Source organism: Festucalex cinctus, chromosome 6 (assembly GCF_051991245.1).
Source record: "Festucalex cinctus isolate MCC-2025b chromosome 6, RoL_Fcin_1.0, whole genome shotgun sequence".
In the NCBI taxonomy this organism is placed as follows: domain Eukaryota; kingdom Metazoa; phylum Chordata; class Actinopteri; order Syngnathiformes; family Syngnathidae; genus Festucalex; species Festucalex cinctus.
The window spans coordinates 9,976,532-9,998,733 of NC_135416.1; the positions used below are offsets into that span (position 1 = coordinate 9,976,532).

General features: G+C 39.7%; 1 protein-coding gene across 14 annotated transcripts in view; it reads left to right on the top strand.

The window, feature by feature from the left end:
* Positions 1-22,202, top strand: part of nfixa (nuclear factor I/Xa) — a 142,693-nt gene that overhangs the window by 10,394 nt on the left and 110,097 nt on the right. For 13 of the 14 annotated variants that reach the window (XM_077523158.1, XM_077523156.1, XM_077523153.1 and 10 more), the window contains exon 2: positions 3,309-3,392. In XM_077523158.1, the coding sequence (XP_077379284.1) occupies positions 3,309-3,392 (84 nt within the window). Of the gene's footprint in view, positions 1-3,308; positions 3,393-10,815; positions 10,991-22,202 lie in introns of those variants that run through there. The other variant, XM_077523148.1, reaches the window with a different exon arrangement.

Genomic DNA, 22,202 nt, shown 5'->3' on the forward strand with positions numbered 1-22,202 from the left:
AAAATAAAATAAACATACTGGTAAATACGTCTTTGGGACACATAAAACATTTAAATAGAACGTATTTTTACGTTTTTGGGAGCAAATTAGTTAATGTGGAAGTAAAGTTCAACTACAAATATCAATATACATATGATGTTCACTATCTGTCAAATTACTGACTGTGAAAGTGAGTTGAGTTGAGTTGAGTTTGTTTATCTATAATAGCGTATTTGCACTGTTGCGGGTGGGTCTAAAGTGTATCCCCACCTACAGACAAACATGGGATCGCTGTAGAAATGTCTTAAGATAAATAATTCCGATTCCGTGGGGCCTAAGTGATACCAAACCCTGATTGATTATTTTATTGTCTTAGCGATGAGTCCAAAAACATTTGTCCTTATAGTGCCTTTGGAAATGGATTTTGCCTTGCACATTCCCAACTGAGCCAGTTGTCCCAGTGCCACCCTCCTACCACACACATATTAATCATCAAAATGGGCCTCGGCAGCCAATGGAAATGACTCCGTTGACGTCACTCATTTGGGCTCCGTGTCGACCAATCGGAGGAGGCTCGCCGCTGCACCTGACCTTGTCTCTGGCCAAGACGAGCCAATCGTAGAAGCCGCCCCACACACCTGATTGGCCGTCGTCTGGTTGGCTGGCGCCTGCTCCTGCACAGGTGCCATGTATCTGGGCGGCCAATCAGATGCGTCGCTGGAAACAACGTAGTATAATACGGCACATAACAGTAATGTCTTATCAGCCGGCCTCGATCCCGCCATCCCGTCTGAACAATGGGCAGTGTGTTGCCCCTATAAGAAATGTTTATGCACTAATAAAGATGATTAGAAAATCACACAATTGCCAAAAAATGGAAGGTTTGTGAGTGCAGATTATCTGTAATAAAACAGCAAGGGAGGGAGAGGGTGAGCCGCAAAGGCCTCTCATTGCGAAGGATAAGAATAGCCTTTGTTTTCGCCACAACTCGCGGCTGTGCGGTCTGCCAGCGTCTGGCTCTTATTATGGGGTTTGTGTCTGCGCGTCTGCTTAAGTGGCACGCACGTGGACGCCCGTGTATGTAAATATGCGCAGGTGATTATATTTTCGTACGTAGCAGTTTAAACTATTTCCTCGGGCTCGTGTTGCCGCTGAATAAATGTGTCACGGGGTCCCGGCTGGCACAAGAGCGCCTGTTTGCTTTTCTTTTTTTTTTTTTTCTTTTTTTTCCGTTAAAGTTGTGAAATGAAATAGGATTTTGCCAAACGCCGCAGCGGCTGCGGGATTTGGGCTCCCTTCGGCTAAGCGGAGAGGGATAGCTTGATCCAATCAGCGGCACCACTGCGAGGAGAGCCCATTTCACAGCGCCGGGCTCTGCCAGAAGCCTGTCTTGCTGGCCTGCTTGAATAGGAATACAAATGAAGCTCGCTGAATGCACACATGCATGTATACAGAGCTGTACTTACACACTGCGCTGGCTTGAGTCGGTGCACAAGCTGTTTGTCAGTTAGGACTTTGTTCCGTCGCTCGAAAGTAAACGTTCAAGATCGTCTACACAGATTTAGTATTCAAATAAAATGCTAGTAAGTTTGAAGTAAGATTTCCACACTTTTTAAAAAAAAATCTTTTGGCCCAAATGAGAAATTTGCTTCCTCCCAAAGATACATGCAAACATGTATTGCCATAACTGATTAAAAAAAACAACAGCACAGAAAGCATGACTTTATTAGCAACGAAAATATATCTGGCAAGAAAACTTTTAGAAGCATTTGACTGTTACCTAATTACTGCATAGAATTTGGAAATGCAACGTGAAAGCATTGATAATGTTTCTTTATCTGAATTATTTACAGTTATTTGGGCCAAGTCACTTGATTTTGAGTATCTGCCACGACCAAGTCCTGATCTGATATCTCAACAATACTTTTTTTTTTTTTTATTAGTGAGATTTATCCCAGCATGATAACATTTTATATGGCTATAAATCTAGTGCAGCAGTGGTTAGAACCAAGTAAACATATACCATCTTTTTATAGTACATCAGTGCTGCAGCACCAAAATAATGCAAACAAGTTAGATTTTAATATCCCATTTTAATTGAGATAAAATCTAAAAAACGATATCAGACATACCACATTTGAGTCATGTAAATTACTTAAGGTTTGTCACCTGGAAGCAACTTTGTACAGAGTGTCTCATGGACACGCCTGCTAATAGATGAACACATTTGACATTGCTCGTCTTTGCTTTTGTCAGTCAACTCAGCGCGTAATGTAAGTTCACGTGTCTTTTGTGGAATGCCAGCATACGTGTGATGAATGGGATTTTCTGCCTCTCGTCTTTTTAACTCATTCACTGCCAGTCCAGGACAAAAAAAAATAAAAATCTTTGACGTTGAAAACCGTCTATGGCAGTGAATGTGTTAAAGTTGGATGTCCGCAAGTTTTGAATATTCTTGGAGACTACACAAAAGTTGATTTTTTATTTTTTTTTAACTGTGTAGTAAACGCTGCAATTTACTGTTGTTGCTTTAATACCAAGTTGATGCATAACGAAAAAGCTTTTTGCACTTTGTTTTATTGCGTGTGCAGGAAAAAATGAACCTTTGACGACTAAAGCCGTCTATGGCAGTGAATGTGTTAACGCCATGCACCACAAAAACCCCAAATGCTGTTGTGTAATATAAAATGAAGCTGTTGCAGTTCCATTTGGCAATGTCCTTGTTCCTTAGGATTATTACTGTATGGATTGGATTTAATTTAAAAAAAAAAAAATCAAAATTGCATTTTTCTAAAATAGGTAAACACTAAAAATACTTGGATGTTTTATATGCCTTGAATGACCATGAGGAGAATTAACACTAGATTTATAATTCATTAATATTTATTGATTATTAATTATCCATTGATTTTTCTGTACTGTGGCAGCCTGTCCCAGCTGAATAAGAAGCTGGGTAAACTCTAGACAGGTCACCAACAATTCACAATATGATGAAATGTCATTTTAAAACATTGTACATGGGAGAAGCATTTGCATCTGAATATTCTGAGCATCTGTTTCCATGCCAGTGTTGCATTCAACAGAAATTTGCTGCCTGGAATTGTCATAGCACAAATGTAGCTCATGTCACTGACACCATGTTGGACATCTTTAGACAGAAATCTAGTGGAAGGTGACTGAAGAGTGTCGTTGCGGTCTGGTAGTGCCATCCATACAAATGTCAATGTCAAATGACTTCTTAATAATTATTTATTTATCATTATTCCCTTCACATAACCGTTTTTAATAATGAGTCTGATTCGCAGCAATTTCTCTTCTTGTTTTTGCAGGCTACCGACGCTTACCTGGTGAACGACGATCCTGTCAGAGGCCCAGGGGTGCCTGAATGTTTCCTTGTGTCTGATACATACAGGGTATACAAACACACACCCACGAACACACGCATTGACACGCACGCGCAAACGAACGAATGAATCGCAAACACAAGTGATTCATTTTGTGGCCATACAAACCAGCCGAGTGGATTAAAATGATCTACTCTACCTTGACTTACTGTGGTTACACTATTTTTTATTTTTTTTCTGACAGCCTCACACTCTCCACATGCCCCCGAGAACATATTTAACACATTTTAGCACTATGCATATTCTAACAGGAATTTAGATGGATTTTCTATGAAAGATTATGCACTGGGACAATTTTACGTTCTAACAACTGTGTTCAATTTTAAACATACTGTTTCATAGCAAATGTTATATGTTATTATTACAATTCGAACAGACTATTTTCTACTGAATTCTTCATGTTCTAGTAAATTCCGTTGCATGTCACATATACTCCCAGTGTCATTCTCATCCAAAAGTCTCATCCTGGAAGCCATGAACTGATGCATTGCGAATTCCTTGACATGCAAGAATGCACCTTAAAATTGCTACTTTTCTGTTGTACATATATTTTCTCATGTTTTGCTTATGCTCTTTAGTGTGGATTTGTCAAGGCTTATTTTTGCCTTTAGTGGGACTAAACGTGTTGCCAACTAAAGCACAATAATGAACAATAGGGAAGATTTTCTTCATCGTGTGATGTAGTTTAGCGTATATGGGTAATATAATGCCAGAAATAAATGTGTAATTTTAAAAGCATTATAATATTTTGAACACATTATAAATATATTGCACAATATATCCTCCTGACTACCAGGAAAAAAAAATTGTCCAATCATTATTTTTGATATTCCCCAATCTTTGTGAAGTGACTGGGATACTGCAAAAGAAATTTATTGAGAAAAAAAAAAAGTTTTTATTTTTAAGATATGATGTGTCCACTACAGAGGACATTTCTTAAAACTTAAATGCTAGGCTCAAATACAGTTAAAATAATTCAAACAATACTTTAATGTGTTCTTAAGAGTCTTATAGAAAACATGCTAACAACATTTAAAGCCTAAATTTGTTCAATAAAAAGCGTTATACACTTACTTTTCCTCTTCTCGAAAAAGTGCTTGCACTGAGGGAAGCCATTTTCTTTTATGATGCAATTCAAGGTAGCAAAGCCCTACACATTTGGAATCATTGCTCTGAATGTCCTCTATAGAGCACAAAAGTTAGAGCTAATTCAATGGGAGATATTCTGGTTTGAAAAGGTCCACTACAGAGGACAAATTTGAATTGCTGGTAATCAGGAAGAAAAAGCAGTGGCTACAAATTGTAGGAATTTTGCCATTTAGTTTTTCCCCCCTTTTTTTTCTACTTCATACAATAACACCACATTTTACATTCACATACATAACTTATGAAGGATTGCATTCACGAAGATGTTTACATTTTCTTCCTGTTATATATAAACGGAAATCTGATATAATCTAAAGCAGCCAGATTGAAAACGTGATCTGCCATTGCACACAGTAAACACTTAAAAAAGCAGCAGGCCCGACACATGTACAAACACACACGCGAACTGAGATTGCAACCAGACCCATAACATCTCCTTTGTATGAGGCGCTTGTTAGCCATAATGGCCAGTCTGACTGCATATGGCTGTACATGTACTGTACGTTCGTGACCGGTGCGCTCACATAAACAGCATTTGAAAGGGAGTCACAACCACCTGTCTCGCACATTTAGCCCCGCTAATGGCGATATCAGCCTTGGCTTTTAACGTACAGCGTAACCACAGGAGATGGTAAACATAAAATGCGCGGCCAGCGGCGCGTGTCAACGGGAGACCACAACACGCTCCAGTGTTGTCACACCATGTGGTTTTTCCTCGTGTGGCAAACACAGACTCGGAAACCGCCAGCGCTCGAGGGAGGGGGCTCTTCTCAGTGTGGCGGTCAAGATGGGAAACATGGAGGTTTTCGATGCGAACCTGACTTCTGCTGTTTTGTAACTCCTCCTGTGGTTGCTATAGCTTGTTATTTGGCTGCCGTAGTGCCTGTGTTGTGTTGAATACTGAGATGGGCGTCTCGGCTCCAATCCAGCTACAGACAAAGAGGGCTGCTTAAGTCAGACGCTGTCGAAGAGCCATGTAGACGAGAGGTCGTCATATGGCGGACTGCGTCCAGAACTGGACCATGACACTTTCCTAAACAGAACCACTCGATAGTATTACCGTAAAATCCCGTGAATAACACGCACCCACCCCCCAATATCAGAGTTAAAAAGCTTTCTTTCCTCTGAATTTGTATGTAATCCAGTCTCCGTTTTGGTGGTATTTTTTATTACCGGAGTGAAAAATATTCATCCATCCATTTTCTGAACTGCTTACTTGTCACAAGGGTCGCGGGGGGTGCTGGAGCCTATCTCAGCTGGCAATGGGCAGTGGGCGGGGTACACCCAGACCTGGTCGCCAGCCAATCGCAGAGAGTGAAAAATATTTTTTTTTAAGTTATATGTACATTTTTTTTTAAATTATTTTATTGAATATCTTATTCTTGCACAGTTTGATCTTTTAGTAATTTTAGCTAGCTATTTTTGATATTTTTACTTCACATTTAAATCTCTAACTCTTTGTACTGTAACTGCTAGATACTGCCTAGGTTCTGGTAATTTTTTTGTTTCTTAAAATCCTTTTTTTTTTTTTTTTTGAACGAATGAGTGTCATTCACAGGATTTTACAGTAAATCATTTTTACCCACTAATTTATTTAACCAGTACAACTACAGTATTTTATTTTTCTTTCTGGTCATTACAGTTGTAAATGCGCACATGAAAGGACTGCCCAGCAATCATGTACATTGTAACTCCCCCATGTAATACGGCTCAGCCAATCAAATCGTTTATTCAGAGCAGCATTATGAGTAGGGATGTAACTATCAAAATGTCACAATACAATAATTATCACAATATTGTGGTGTTGGAAAAAAAAAAGTCTCATAAACAACATCTGAGTTTTCTTCTGTATCCATGCCACTGTGCCAGTTTGGTCGCCATCTTCCGCCATCTTGAATTACTTTGTAAACAATGCACAGCATATGTTACTATTGGCTCAGCAGCGTAAAGTATCATAGTCCATGTAGTTCATAATCCTGTGCTTGACTGAAGCAGGTGAAAAATAAGGTTTTTGAAGGAGATGTGGTGCTTTAAATATCGTACCATGATGACGACGATATTGTGGCAATTTTAATATCGCCCTAAAGCCACTTGAGCCGCATCTCAATTCCAAAGTGGACAAAAGACAAAACGCCTCCCTCAAATATTAGAATCAGAAGCATCTTTATTGATCTTGTATGCTGAAACACACAAGGAATTTGTCTTCACTAATTGGTGCCTCTCTTGTACGACTGCAGAAAAAAAAAAAAAACATTGAAGCAAAATATGCACTTTGGACATAAAAAATGTTCAATTTGCAGAAAAAAATACATTAGCCTCTCTTTTCACATTAGGTAATAAAAACATTCATTCTAATTGTCTCATTTCATAGTAAACTATTGCGACCATTCAAACGTTGTTGGCATCCAAATCAGCAGCACTGAAGTTGTCTTAACTAATTATCGTGAGTGTTGTAGAATAAGTGATCTTGTGATCGCGCCACAATTTTGTGTGCGTCCAATTTTATGTTCCAGGAGCTTCTTGACTTATTTGTTCCGCACAAACATTAATTTGACAACATATTGTTTGAAAATCTTGCCTCCCTTTTACAAGCCTTCTACCATGTGCACTTTAGAAAATAAACACCCCTAAGGTAGTGTTTGCAGATTTAAGGTATTGATTTAAGTTTCCATTTTTAGTTTAAGGATATCTTACCCAAAAGCTCTTTATTTATGCAACATAGATATCATTGATATTATATTTGTTCTGCCTTTTCAGTGTGAAAACCAACAAAAAATATAATTGATGTTCTATTAATATAATTGTTAGATTGGTTTAAAATGATATCATTTTTTAAATCATACAATTTTTAAGGCTGTTTAAAAATTTCGATTTCTATTGACCTAATTTCAATTGTAACGCAAACCTCGACTTGAAGCCATCTTACTGCAGACGGGACCTATTTAACATTTAGCGAAATAGCACCGACGAAAAGTGAAAAGCAGAAAACGGTTTGCAGGAGAGAAAAGGAAAAAGAGAAAAGAGAAGGGGGTGCTCGACAGCTTTGGGGTTTGGAGCTGTGCCGTGCTGGGGTGTGGTTTGGACCGAGCAGCGACGAATGGAAAGAAATACACTCGCTACCCTTCACCTTTTTCACTATTTTCCCCGCTCTTTTTTTTTTTTCCACGTTGCTTGCCTGTGTATCATTGAGAGCAAAACGAAAGAATGCGTGTGTTCATGCATATGTGTTCGCGTCCGTGTTGTGGTAAGTATCCCACATAGGCTGAGGTCTCGTAAAGCTTCATACCCCCCCTCAAAAGCCCCCACTTTAAAAACTTGGCATTGAAGCACCGGGGTGACTTCAACCTCCAAGACCGCACCCTATAGCACGCACACACAGTCTTATTCACACACTACACAATGCTCCTGCGCACACACTCGCGAGGCAGAGGCTTATGTGTAATTGCAGGCACTCTGCCTGCATATATGAGTTTGATTAGGCCGAGGAGCAGGGAGCGGGTGAGGATAAAGCCGAGGCTGATTAGAACCAGAGAGTATCACTTGCATACAATGGGAGTCGCATTGAAGCGGCTTTGGACCTCTCGGTCCAACTTCAGGTATCAACTGTCCGCGTATGTGCTGGATATTATACAGCACGCTGCAATAGGAGCTCGACATTGTTACACAAAAAAGAAAAAAGAAAAAAGGAGGGGTGGTTATAAATTACAAACACCCAGAAAGCAAATGTGCATCTTGCAGTAAAACTTTGTTGGTTTCTTCAAAGCATGCCAGGAGGTCCATAGAAATATTCGGAATGTTTTTTTTCTTCATATTCTATATATGATGTGGTGTCGTTTAGAACTCACAGGCAAAGCTAGCGTGGCTCCTCAAATCCACATTGTAAAATTTAATTCAATGTGAATTTTGGTCAACGTTGGAGCCAGCGTTTCCTGCTACTGTAAATTAAACACTGATTGCTGTCGTTCCCTTGCAGTCACAAGTTAGCAAGTCAACACTGGCAGAAATGGTGGAAATGGAAATAGTGCACAAGCAGGGGCCATCTCCGACCGTCATGAATCGATTGAAAACAATCAGTCTTTAGTAATGGCTGACAAAAGTGTGACGGACGGTATTTCGCCTGTCTCATCTGCCCCACGAGTTTTTGAGGCTGCAAAAAATGACAAGCAAAACAAGGGCAAAGACTTTAGGTCTCAAACGAGGAACACAAAAGTCTTGCGCAATATGCATAAATTCTCACAAAATCAATTTATTTTCCTCCCGTCATCTTACACTCAACCGTCTTGGCACTGGAATATAGACAAACATTTACCTCAAAGTCCAATAATTAATCTTATTCGTGTTGATCAGGGGTGCCCGAGTCCAGTCCTCAAGAGCACCTATCCAGCCTGTTTTAGATGTCTTCCTCCTCCAACACACCTGATTCAAATGATCAGCTCAGCAAGCTTGGGAGAAGCCTGATAATGATCATGATCATATGAATCAGGTGTTTTAGAGGAGGGAACGATCTAAAACAGGATGGATAGGGGCTCTTGAGGACCAGACTTTGGCACCCCTGATTTCAATTGTACTCGGGGTGAACAATTCATTCAATTCAAATCAACATTGAAATGTAGTAAATGGCACTTCATTTATATAGCGCTTTTCCACCTTACAAGGCCCTCAAAGCACTTTACATTTTTGACTACTAGAATGTAATTCTTAAATAGCAAAGAATGCAATAAAAAAAAAAAAAACATCTAGATTTGCTCAGTGAAGTCCATATTGTTCCATGAAACATGAAAAGTTGAATAGTTAAGCCACAAATTTGTTTGCATTATTATTGTAATCTGACTCAGACAAACCAATTCATGTTTACTTTTCAGATTTGTTTGGTCGAAGTTTTTGAAGTTGTCGTTGTGAATGTTTAAAACTGCAAGTCAAAGTGTTTACTAGGATAAATTAACAACTCTATTTGAAGTAGATAAACATTTTCATATTCATTTACGGTCCATTTTCCTTCATTTTAGCATAAGCCGAGGCCATAAGACCAAAAGATTCATTAATCATAAAGAAACGTTTTGCTTGTGTTTAAGATAAAATACATAGGGGAGGACCTTTAAAAAAATAGTCACATTTTAAACTGCAATCGCAATATCGAGGATAAAATTGCAAAAAAAAAATATTTTTCAAAATTCTTCAGCCATATATTGTACACCAGACAGACATTGACTACTAATACAATTTTTATTTAGTATGGCAAATCTATATTTTCCCACAAACAAACTATATTTTGCACTGAAAAATGTTCTAATTTGGCATTATTTCTTATTTTTTTGCCATAAAAAACACATGGTACATCGACACGGCTCTATTGTGACAGAATCACTGCCTAATACAGTACAGTTGTATTTAACTTTTAAGATACATTGGCATTTAATCACAACAATGGATTTTTTTTTCAATGTTTACTTTTATGTGCAATCCCGTGAGTGTAGTGCGCTGGTTTTTCCTTTTATTTTTTCTTTCTCTCTTTCTTCTTCTTCTTTTTTAATATAGTTAAGCAGTGTACTGTATGCAATGTTGAAACTGCAATATGACTGACAGTTAATTTTTTTTTTTTTTTTTTTTTTTAAGGAATAAGCCCTGTCTTGTTTTAGATGAACACTCGAACCTAGTACTGTAATGCATTTTCATGTTGGAAATTTTGGGAAGGGGAGGCGGTACCTGGTGTAAAAAGTTGAACTGCTGCAATGTGGGAGAGCAGCTCACTCTCTACCCTAATGTGGATTTTAAGCACGTCAAAAATTGATGTTTGGACAGTTTAAGAGGCCTTGTTAACTGAAAGGACATTTAGAAGTCATCAGGGGCATCTGGGCTGATAACATGCAGGATGTGTAATAGGAAATGAGGAAATGAAATTATATGTTTGGAGACTATTTTATTTTGACTCGGTCTCATTGATTGCATTAGAGGGGGAACAAAAATAAACCAGTCTTTTCAAGTCTTGTAATTTGATCATTGCTATCATTATGTATTTGTTGCAAAATACTGTATGGTCCAGTCACTCTTATTTTGATAGCTTGTATTGTTTCTATACCACAGCATTTCCTTTTTGTTGAGTTCTTCAGAAGAAAGCTCGGTAGTTTTCAAAGTCCTAATCAAAAACAGTCGATGTACAGTAGAGTTACAGTTATGCATGTGAAGGGAGGGAGGGGGGGGGGGGGGCATGTGCGAGCGAGCGAGGGAGGGAGGGAGGGAGGCAGGCAGAGCAGGGAAAAAAAGTTTCCCCTAAAAGTTGGTGCGGAGCTCGGCGGCACAGTGAGCGAGGCGGGGTTAGAGCCTGCACCGAGCCACAGCACCGAGCCTCGGCCAGCCTTTGCAATGCGGCACCGCAGCGAACCTCCTCCATCCACGTTGACTCGCGACCGCTCCGACCGCCACCTGTAGACTCAGCCATGTACTCCCCTTACTGCTTGACGCAGGTACGCACTTTTTATCTTGTCTTTTAGCAGGAAAAGAAAGACATTTTAATCCGTTTGTGGGTTGTCCCTTTTTCCGGTCTTGTGCGCTTGAGGCTGGACGCCGGTTGCAGTGTGCCATGTTTGTCTGCCGCTTTTTCGCCTTGCTCTCCTCCGGAATTCCCTCCACTCTTGCCTGAACACTTTTCAACCTCGCTCAACCTCTCTTCCTTTTCGGTTTGAACAGCGCTATTCCGTTGTGCGTTCCTACGAGGCGCTACGCTATCGAGAGAAAATGGCGCTTCTCCCACTTTATTTTTTTATAAACCCAAAAGTACGGTACATTCTAGTACACAAGTTCGCCTTCTCCGTAATTACCGCGAAGTCAACACACGTTTGACTTGAAACCACACCGACAGGTTTAACCGACTTGTTGCGTTCACGGACCGAGGAAGTGGAGTTGAGCCGCGCACACACGCTCGCTCACCGCCAAGGGCGAGCTGGCGCTATCGTTGTGCTTTCACGGTCACGGTGGTGGACGCCCTCGTAAGCGCCCCCCCACCCACCACGCGTGTTCACGTTCGCGTGTTTAGTTGGCCGAGGACAGGTTCGTCCGCACGTGTGGGGGGGGCATGTGGTGCGTTCAGTGTGCGAGATGTACACGTGGATTATTGATTGACTAGAAAAATGCAATTGACCTCTATCAAGTCGAGGCGATTTTTGAAGCACGACATTTTTGATTATTGATTAAATTTAATTGTCGTGTTAAATGAATAGCAGGCATTAGACTGCAGTGAGATTAAATCAATATGCGTGTGGTTATATATATATATATATATATATATATATATATATATATATATATATATATATATATATATATATATATATATATATATATATATATATATATAATTAAAGTAATAGCACCTTAACCTTTTACTGTAATTAATAGGAACTGTTAGGAAAATGTAGTTTACAGACACGCACACACACCTGCTGTTTTACAGGCCTTTTAATGCATATAATATAATATAATTCAGGTTGATTTAAAAAATTAAAAAGACATTGAAGATGAATTCTAAATGGTTGTGTGTAAGCACACACAGTGCAAAAATGTTTTTATTGAAAAACCAAAAGTCAAGATGAACTTTTTTTTTTTTTTTTTTTAATGCAGTGATCTTAATACTAATTTCCAAACAGGTTTTTAGATTTAAAAATTAGGCCAAATCTTTCTTCAATGTGATGAATACCACATTTTAGTATGTTTAAATTAGTCGTCATTAAGGATCACAGCAAAGGTCAAGCTAAATGACCTTTTTTTTTTTTTTTTATTGTATTTCATTTTTTCAGATGTTTCATATAATGCAGATAAAAAAAAATAGTAGAAAATTGCTTATAAAATTTGGATGTGCCATAGACAAATGTAGATGTATTTGTGGAGTTATTAATATTTTCAGATGGTTTGCACACCAGGTTACAATTTCCCTTTTTTTTTCTTCTTTTTAAACAGTCTATATTTTTCAGACCTGGATTCCTTTGCAAGAAATGCCATTTCTGTAATTTTATTCACTTATTAAAAAACACTTTTAGTTACCATTTTTTACACCCCCCAAACTGTAATACCCACATTTTTTTTTCATCTTTTGAAAGGTCTATTCCATAAATCAGAGGATCCGTGTCCTTAAACAGAGCAGTGTGTGTTTGAACGTGCGTGTGCAGTTGCACGATGGAAAACATGTGGATTCTCTCTCAGTGTTACTTCAGGCCTTCCTCGTTGACTCTTTTTTATTTTTTTTATTTTTTTTTTAACGTTTCCTCTGGCCGTTTCCACAAGTGAATCACACGATTTTGAATCAGTCTTGTATATGTTGAATTAATCACATGCATCTCTTGTGCCCTTTAAATGACTCCTTACACGTCCCTTGACCTTTCTGCCTTCTGTCACCCTGGCATAAGGCGGCGTGCGCGTGCGTGCGTGCGTGTGCGCGGCACATTTCCTAATCAATATTCTATTTGATTTGTGCATATTTAGTACAGATGATTTCCAAGCCTGCTGGTGTGAGTGTCCGAGTTCTTCCGAGGTCTTTCCGTTAATTAAAATGAATTGGCAGATATGGGCCGCGCAATGCATGATGGGCATGCTCCTGAAGATGATTATTAAGGGGGGAAAAAAGTGGGTGAGAAAACATAGTAGGTCACTTGCATGCGCTTTTACTTTGGACTCTTTTATTGTGTGCGCATGCACGTGAAGATAAGCGCGCATGTGTGGTTGTTTTGTGTCGTCATTCCTCGATCACACCTCGTAAATAATTAATATTTCACTAAAAAAAAAAGATCGGTGTAAACAACCTTTGAGTGCATTATTAATAGCGCTAAAGAGCTTTGTTGGAAACTGCCCTGCCCGAAAAGGTGCAGCCAAAAATGTGGAACTCTGGCAGCGGTTCACAGCCCTCGCGACGGCAAAAAAAAAGGAAAAAAAAAAGTATTTGCATAAAGTTTTGATGCGATATGAAGGTTGCGGGGGCGTCTTTAATTAAAACTTTTATGTGCGGCGTTTTCAAATCAATTATCTCGGCTTCCAGTTAAGTCCCCGCCAACGCTGCCAACTTCCGAGGCTGCGTGCAAACTAATGAGATGCTCAACTTTGAGCAGGAGATTGTGCAGTGTACTTTGGGCGGAAATAAAGGACTTTTATTGTTTTTGTTTTTGTTTTTGTGCTCACTCATTAGGATTTGATGTATTTACTTTCTTTATGATTATTATTATTTTATTTTTTCGGGCTTTTCCCTCTATTGTACTTCATAACATGCACAGCCTAATATAGAACACCGTGGAAATGTACAGTCGTTCAGAAAAGTGAATCGGTAATCACGCACGTACGCGCATGCGCACACTCACACACGTACACACAGAAATTGCAGTTGAATATTTATTTATTTATTTATTTATTTATTTATTGGACATGCAACCAACAAGATACACAATTCTGAATTTTATTCTGTTATCCCCCAACGTAGCAATTGTTGAGTGACATGCTGTGGAACAATTAATGCATAGCAGCATATCATGGCAATCATCAAATATCATGCTATTATATCTCCTGTAGGGCCCTGCGATTATGGACTAGCAAAGCAGTTGCGTTCAATATTTGTGAAATGCTTGCTTTTCTGTCCATAATATTCTTTTTTTATTTTTTTTATTTTTATTTTTTATTTTTTATTTTTATTTTTTTTTTTAATAGCAAAAACACTTACTAGTTGGAATGCTTGTTTTTCAACATTCACACATTATTTTTGGGGAAAGCAAAAATCTTTTTTTTTTTCTCTTTTGCTACACAACAGCCTCTCAGAATCTATTAAAGTAGTTTTGTTGTTGTCAGTTTGCAGTGTTACTAATTCTTAAGGGTTGGTCCTCCGTATTCACTCTTTAATTTCCATCCATCTGAACCATGTTTCTTAAATATATATATTTTTGGCAGACTATTGCATTAATGTGCAAGATTGATTCAGGGAAAATATTTTCTGTGAGCGTCGACGGCGCTCGTCTGAATGATGTCTCAGCATTCACATCCTATTTTTTTTTTTTTTTCTTGCCACACAAAAGCACTAGTGTGAAGGAAAAAAAATATTTTATGTACACAAAAGCATTAATGTGAGTTGACGTGAAAGTGCTCGTCTGTCAGCATTCACACAATAATGTTTAGGTATACAACAGCATAGTGAGAGAGTGATGCAGAAAAATATTTATTTTGGATACAACAACCAAAGTTAAATGCAAGTCTGTGCATTTAAGTACAAGCCTCGCATTCAGGCGTCCTTGTGTGCATGCATACGTTTGTATTCTATCCATGGAGTTACACGTATAATGTAAGGTGGGCCTTTGTTATCTTGTAACATAAATGCACGCTCACACACACACCCCCACACACACACACACACGCTGGCGCTTGCTAGGCCCATGCAGTGAAGAATAGGTTTGCTGTAGTGGAAGGAAGGCCGGCTGAAAGTGGGCAGACTTTGGTGCCAGGACGCCAGGCAGGCGGTGGGGATGTGAGCAGGCAAGCGGGCGGGCAGGCAGGCAGGCGCAACCCAGGGGTACATTGTGTTCTTTTTATTTATTCATCCTTCCTTCTGGTTGCAGACCAGGCCCACCTTACACCGCTTGGCCGCTGAGTGAGAGCGAGTGGGGTGAATGGAGAAGGTTCATTAGGATTGCAAAGGAGCAAGCATGATTTGTGGACGAGTCGTTTGCCGCCTTTCTTCCCCCCCAAAAATGACGTGCGTGAGTCTTGGAGGTGCGCTCGATCCAGCAGTGTGCTCATCCCTTATCTGCACAGTCTCCCTGACTGCCCATTGAAAATGGATTTATCAAGCTTAACCGAGGCGCTTGGCACAGTAGAGTAATAGGTGGCTGTCCCCTGCATGGATGCAAGTTATTGTGTATGCAGATATATGTGCTCGCGTGTGAATATAGCCTCCCTCTTGCCTCCCAGTGCGGATTAGGTTTCCGCTGATCTGTGGCCAGTGGAACCGGGCGGCCCCTATAGCTGTCTTGTGTTGGTTTGCGATATACTTGTATTGAGCGGTCATGCACATGTTCCCGCTGCAGCATCTGAAATTAGACACAACCATCACATATGTTGCACACAGATAGATACAAGTGAGTCAGTGTGGTCCTCCTGCTAAAGGCCTCCTTTTATAACTTTGCTCATGGAGAATGGAAAGTACCGTTCATTATGTGGAATCGATACAGTTGCTGCACTGTATGGACACAATAAGCTGATAAAAGAGGGAGGCTGATAGAAAATAGAAAGGCAAATATTTTTTTGTTAAAATTTTGGATGCTATCTAAGCTTAGTATCAGCGATAACTCAAAACGCTAAAAATCCAAATAATGTTTTAAATGATAAAGGGCATTGTATAGTATAGCGCTGACAAACTGACACGTAATCAATTAATCCAATTAATCGGCAACTACTTTAATAATCGAGTAATCATTTGGAACCATTTTTTAATTTAAAATTGCCCAAATCATCCGATTTCTGCATATCAACAGTAATTGTTCATTGCTTATCTTCTGTGTTTAACCAAAATAAGACATTTGCAAACATCTGTTTTTACTTTGGAAAACAATGACCTAACTGGTAATATCGTACAACATTAATCCCCCCATTTTTTAATCGTAAATAACCACCACATCACTGCTTAATAAATAGCAATCGGGGGGGAAATGCTTTTCGAATACACTTTAATGCAAAATTCAAATGTATCCAATTAATCAATTGACTAATCGATAGATTAATCGAGTCTAAAAATATTCAAAAGTGACAGCACTAGTATGGTAGATTTTTTTTATGTCGCATTCCGATATTAATCTTGTAAAATTAGGAACAAAATAATCTGACTGTGGCCATCAAAAAATTTAACATGCAATATTTTACATTTTAACATTCTTACTTCAAAATTCTGCGATCTGACCTCTTTTGCCTTCACTAATACAATTCTGTGGTAGCTTCATCCCCCAACCCGCAAACAAACAAACAAACAAAAAAAACAAAACGCAAAATACACCTGTGGAGTTATTCATTTTTTAAGACGTCCACTAATCTATATGAGTTTGGAGACATTTTTTTTTAATTTTTTTGAACACTAATTCTTAATACTAGTTTCTGCTTTTAAGACTTAAAGGTGGGACAGTGACAACTTTCATCCATGAATTAAACATAGCAGCAGCTGATAAGATGATCAGATGGTGGAAACGTGAGTCGCCCACTCCGATGCATCCCTCCTCTCGCAGCTGCCGGGGGCCGACCCCCCCCCCTCACCTTTCGTCCTCCTCGTCTATTAGCTCTCTGTAAAAGAGAAGTGACGCTTAGAACTCGATCGGCATTGTTGGGGGATGAGTCGGCCTTGTTGTTGTTGTGTTGTTGTTTGTCTCTGGCGGGCTTCTTCTCTCCCCCCACCCCCACCCCCGTCACCTATTGGTGTGTTTTGCGTTTCTTTTGATTTTCTCACAGGGTCTTTTGTGGGGGTACCCCCACTCAATGGGACAATGCAGCCTAGCGTGAAATTAAAGCTCTTAGTTAGTTTGGAGTTGCTCAAAAGAGGATTTTACACATGCATGCATTCACAGAGCCTCCCATACGCTATAGATATAGCTAATTAGAGGAAGTACGCCCTATGTCGAGCATCAAGGGCCCAATTAAAAGAGTACCTCTGTGTGCGAGATCTAGGCCAGAGAAGCTCTGTGAAAGCATTTCTATGCCTTGTGTCTGTGAACCGTATGCATGCCTTCTTAATCCAGGCGGGAAGAATGTGGACCAGACTGATAGGAGAAATTTCATTAACATATGCAGTGAGTAAATCAAGAAGAGAGTGGCGTTGATCATCGTGGCAGGCGAGCGTCTGATTGGAAACAGACTGGGCCGCTCCTGCTGACTCCTCCAAGTCTTGTTTTGGATGTAGTCCACACCCAAGATGTCTGTCACGCACGCACATTCGACTTGCTTTAGGTTGGTTTGATAGTTTGCCGTTGGTAGTAAGGCTTCTCGCGTGAAGCGCTCTCTAATGTTTTCTTTTTAAGTAGAAATGTAGTTTTCTGAATTTGTCGCCTTGAAATGATTCGACTCGATTATAAATCTAACAAGTTTTGACTTGTGTGTTTGCTAACACAAAACTTCATAGTTCAAATTGTGATACTTCAGATCACAATGTTGGTGACCTTACATGACCTCAGTAGCATTGATGGATGGGTTTCACTGTAGCTTTTTGTTATTTATTTATTTATTTATTTATTGCCACTTGCTCTTTAAAGGGATACTTCACTTATTTACCCCATTACTAGGGATGTTCGATACCACTTTTCTTCAGCCCGATACCGATACTCAGACCCTCAGTACTCACCGATACCGATACCAACTGCCGATACCAGTAGTACATTTTAACAAATAAAAAAAAATCACTAAAAGATATTTTTAAACAAATATATTTCCTTTAATTTTGACAAAAAAAAACAGCTCTTCAATAGTCTTAACGCTCAAAATAAAACACAAAAATGCTCTTTTAGTTTAAGATTCACAATTTTGAAGTATTCCCAAACCGGTGAAGTTTTGGTGAAAAACTGCTGCAAGCTAGCGCCGGTTACAGGCAAGGAGGACTCACTTAACGTCTTCCCCCCCTGCCATCGGTCGCTTGTACTCGTCTGCGTCACGAGTACTTGAGTACTTGAAAAAAGGCTGGTATCGGCCCGATACCGATACCTGGTATCGGTACTTGCCCATCTCTACCCATTATAGGAATAAAAAGTTAATATTTTGTCTATAATTAATTTGATACTTTCAGTATTTTTCACATACTACAAATAGTACCTTTAAAAACACATTTTGCAACTTGCTGACGACTAAAAATGACATCACAAGGACTCAGGTAACCAATCACAGCTCACTTGTTTTCTCGGTTTGGTCATGTAACATTCACAAGCTGAGTTGAGCTGAGCAGTTAATGATGTTATAAGGACGTTATTCCTTGTGATATGTATTTGTATTATCAGTAATTGAATTCGTGTCGTATTTAACACGTTTGTCGGTCTATGTTTTTAAAAAAAAATAAATGTTTTTAAACAAACCGTACCTTTAAGTCGGGGGCGGCGTGGCTCAGTGATATGGTGATCGTCTCCCACCCCAGAGGTTGTGGGTTCGATCCCATGCCATTGTGACCGTGTTGAAGTATCCTTGAGCAAGATACTGAATCCCCAGTTGCTGCGTCATCAGTAGGTGAATGTGTAGTCAAAAATGCAAAAGCGCTTTGAGGGCCTTGTAAGGTGGAAAAGCGCTATATAAATCAAGTGCCATTTACCATTTAAGTTGTGTGTGTAAAATAATGACAGCGTACAAGTTGCATTGCTCGCTTGAGTAGTGCTTGTGAAATTCCAAATTTATGTTTTGATTGTGGCCGGCTGATGAGTAGTTTCAACATTACAATTTTTTTTTTTTTTTTTTTTTTTTTTTTTTTTTTTTTTTACTTGACAAAATCATCTCGCGGGCCAGATTAAACCCCTTTGCGGGCCTGATCCGGCCCGCGGGCCGCATCTTTGACACCCCTGGTTTAAATCCAAGCTGCTGCTTCATTCTTTGCCACATGAACTTCTAAGGTTATTTCGCCTACACTGTGCGTCTGTGTGTGTGTGTTTGTGTCTGTAGCACAGAGAGGCCAAACAGCAGCAGCAGCAGCGGCGGCCGTCCACACAGCCTGAGGGAGGCGGTGGCTGAAATATCAAACAGACCTCATAAATGTAAATGATAAAACTCCTCTCGTTTCGTTTTACCAGCACCAGATCCTCCCCAGTGTTACGGAGTCGTTCGCAAGAACGCACAATTTGCTCGCTGTAACTGGGGAGGCCAGTCGGTGAATCGGACATTGTGGGACAAAGTGTGCTGCTCTCTGATTCCCCAACCCCCCTCTGCCCCCCCCTCTCTCTCTCTCACTCCGTCTCACTCTCCTGTCGAGAGCGCTGGCAGCTGGCCAGGGGTGGAAAAATCTATAACCCGTTGCGTAATATCATATCTTTACCTCGACTGAACCCTGCGCAAGATCCACAGTTGTGGCGACAGACAAACACAGCTAAAGGGTGCACTCATGCCTGTGTGATTGTGTATGTCACAAGCACACACACGCACACACCCAGCAGAGAGCGGAGCGGGCCTCTGTGTGGCTAGTTAGCAGCACACATCCTCACATTAACAGTATCACACCACTTTGATCAAATGTTGCTGACAAATGGTTTTCAGAATGGAGTGGCGCTCACTGGGTGTAGTTGCATGCCTCCATGCCAGTAATTGGAGACACTGTGAATGTTATCTCTATTTGAGGGAGTAAAAAAAAAAAAAAAAAGTGAAGTCAAGTTTTTAGCTGTAAATGATGTTTCTACAACGTCAGTGTCGTAAAAGATTTAAGATTGGGAATGATTTAATTAATAAGTCTATGGGGTTTTGTTTTGTTTTGTTTTTACATACAATGGAACCATGGAAGTTGAAAAATAACCCTAACCAATAGAAAGTAAAGTGTGGAGAGTCTCTGTCGTCAAAATGTACAGGTGCAGGCTCCCAAACTATTCATTTTTTTTGCCGCCTGTTTATTATCTCTGTGGCAGTCTGCTTCGTCCTTGAAAATCACGGCATCTTTTTGTGGATTTATTTAAAAAACAAAAAAACAAAAAAACGGTTCGTTTGACTATATTTTACGAGGAGCCTCAAAAGCTTATATAGGGCAACATTTTTTTTTTTTAAATTGCAGCACACAAGTAGATGTGCGTTGCTCAATATCTTGGTCAAAGCTGAAGAATCGACAACTTTTTTTTTTTTTCTCGCCTTTGACTTTGTCACTTATTGTAAAATTTAACATAGTATTTTTTAGGGGTGTGAATTGCCTAGTACCTGACGATTCGATTCGTATCACGATTCACAGGTCACGATTCGATTCGATACCGATTAATCCCGATACGAATTTATAAGTCGATTGTTGCGATTTTTTTCCATTCAAATTTAGAAAATACTAATCAGTACGCTTGTAGAGTGTAAGATTTATATGAAAATGTATTATTTATTTATCTGAAATTTCAGTCTTATAGAGGTTGTAATCTTTTTCATGTTTGAACAGCATTAAAATAAAATATTAAGGCTTAATGTTCCGTTCATATAACATTCTTCCATGCTCAAGGTGTGAATCCTAACCCGAAGTCAGACGTTTTGTTGAATATTTTTCCATTAAAAATGGAAGTTTAAAAATCGATTAACACACACACAAAAAAAAAAGGCAATGATGATAAGACGTTGAATCGGTAAGACTACCGAATGAACAATTCTGAGCTCTTTAAAAAAAAAAAAAAAAAAAAAACGATTTTTTTTTATTGAATCGATTCGAGAATCGCGCGATGTAGTATCGAGATATATCGCCGAATCGATTTTTTTTTAACACCCCTAGTATTTTTGTTATTGTGTTTTCATTTCACTATTAAGCACATCTGCAATATGCGACACTTTTTTTTTTTACACGCATGTCACTAAAATTGTTTTATTGTTAGTACATTAAGGTTTTACACATCAGAACTTTAAAATTTATTATTCTTTTTGCTTTTTTTATGCCAAAATGTGACTTCAAATTAGCCTTTATTCAAGATTGCGTCCTGAGACTGATTGTGTGATTCACTTGTAAAATGTGTATGAACAAACCTCTATCATAATCCTTAAAGTTCTGTTTTGGAGTCTGCCCCAAGCCTCGTGGGCGTGATTGCTATATTTGTTGCCATTGGACATGCTTGCGCTCACCAAGTGTATCAGCTGCGTGGTTGCTCTTATCTCCCACAGACACACAAACTTGACCTGCTGCGTTAACCACGTTTTGCCCCAATAAGTAAACAGAGACTTGCAGCAATGCAACAGTGTCTCGTCTCATCTGCGGTAATATGATCCTCACAGTCACCCGAATATAACATCACATGCTCGGGCTGATTCATTTTTGATGGCGGTGATTATGATTATTAAATGGTCTGTAATGGTAATCCTCATGTGCAGCCAAGCATCATGCCTTTGCTGGGAGGCAATTGTTTGTTAATGCGCCAGTGAAACCCAAAACACATACAGATGTGTGTGGGACCCGACCGCAAACTCTTTGCCGTCGCATGCTACCGCTTGATTTTTACCAGCCGGCTTATGGAAACTTTACAACCGCCTTTTTAGCGCCCATGCTAAACTCATTTAGCCGCCTCATGCTAAGCCGCACGGTAAAGTGTGTTAGTGCGGTCGTCGTGGTTTTGGGGCCAGTTGTTGGGGAACAGCTGCACAAGTCAGACTAAGCACGGTGGGAAAAGGGACCCGGCATCTTTTTTATCCCTTGTGTTGTGTTATGTCAATGTGCGTGTGTGTGCACAACTGACTGCTGAAATATTTGTGTTTATTGACTCAAAGAGACGGGCCGTGGATGCATACGCAGCGGTGTGTACGGGTGGCGGGGGTCCAGCCTTGGGGGAAACGTGTGTGTTTAAAGTACACACAGGGCTAATTATGCTGATTTAAGCATTCTTGTGGTCCTCCCAACGGCTTGCGGTGAGTTAACTGGAACGGGGGGGCGAGAAACGGGGGGTAGAAGATAAAGAAGTTCCCGATAGCCATAGAAGGCAGCCGTAAAACGTTGAGAGGAGAGAAGGCATTGGGCTTTAACATAGAGAAATATGCTACCCT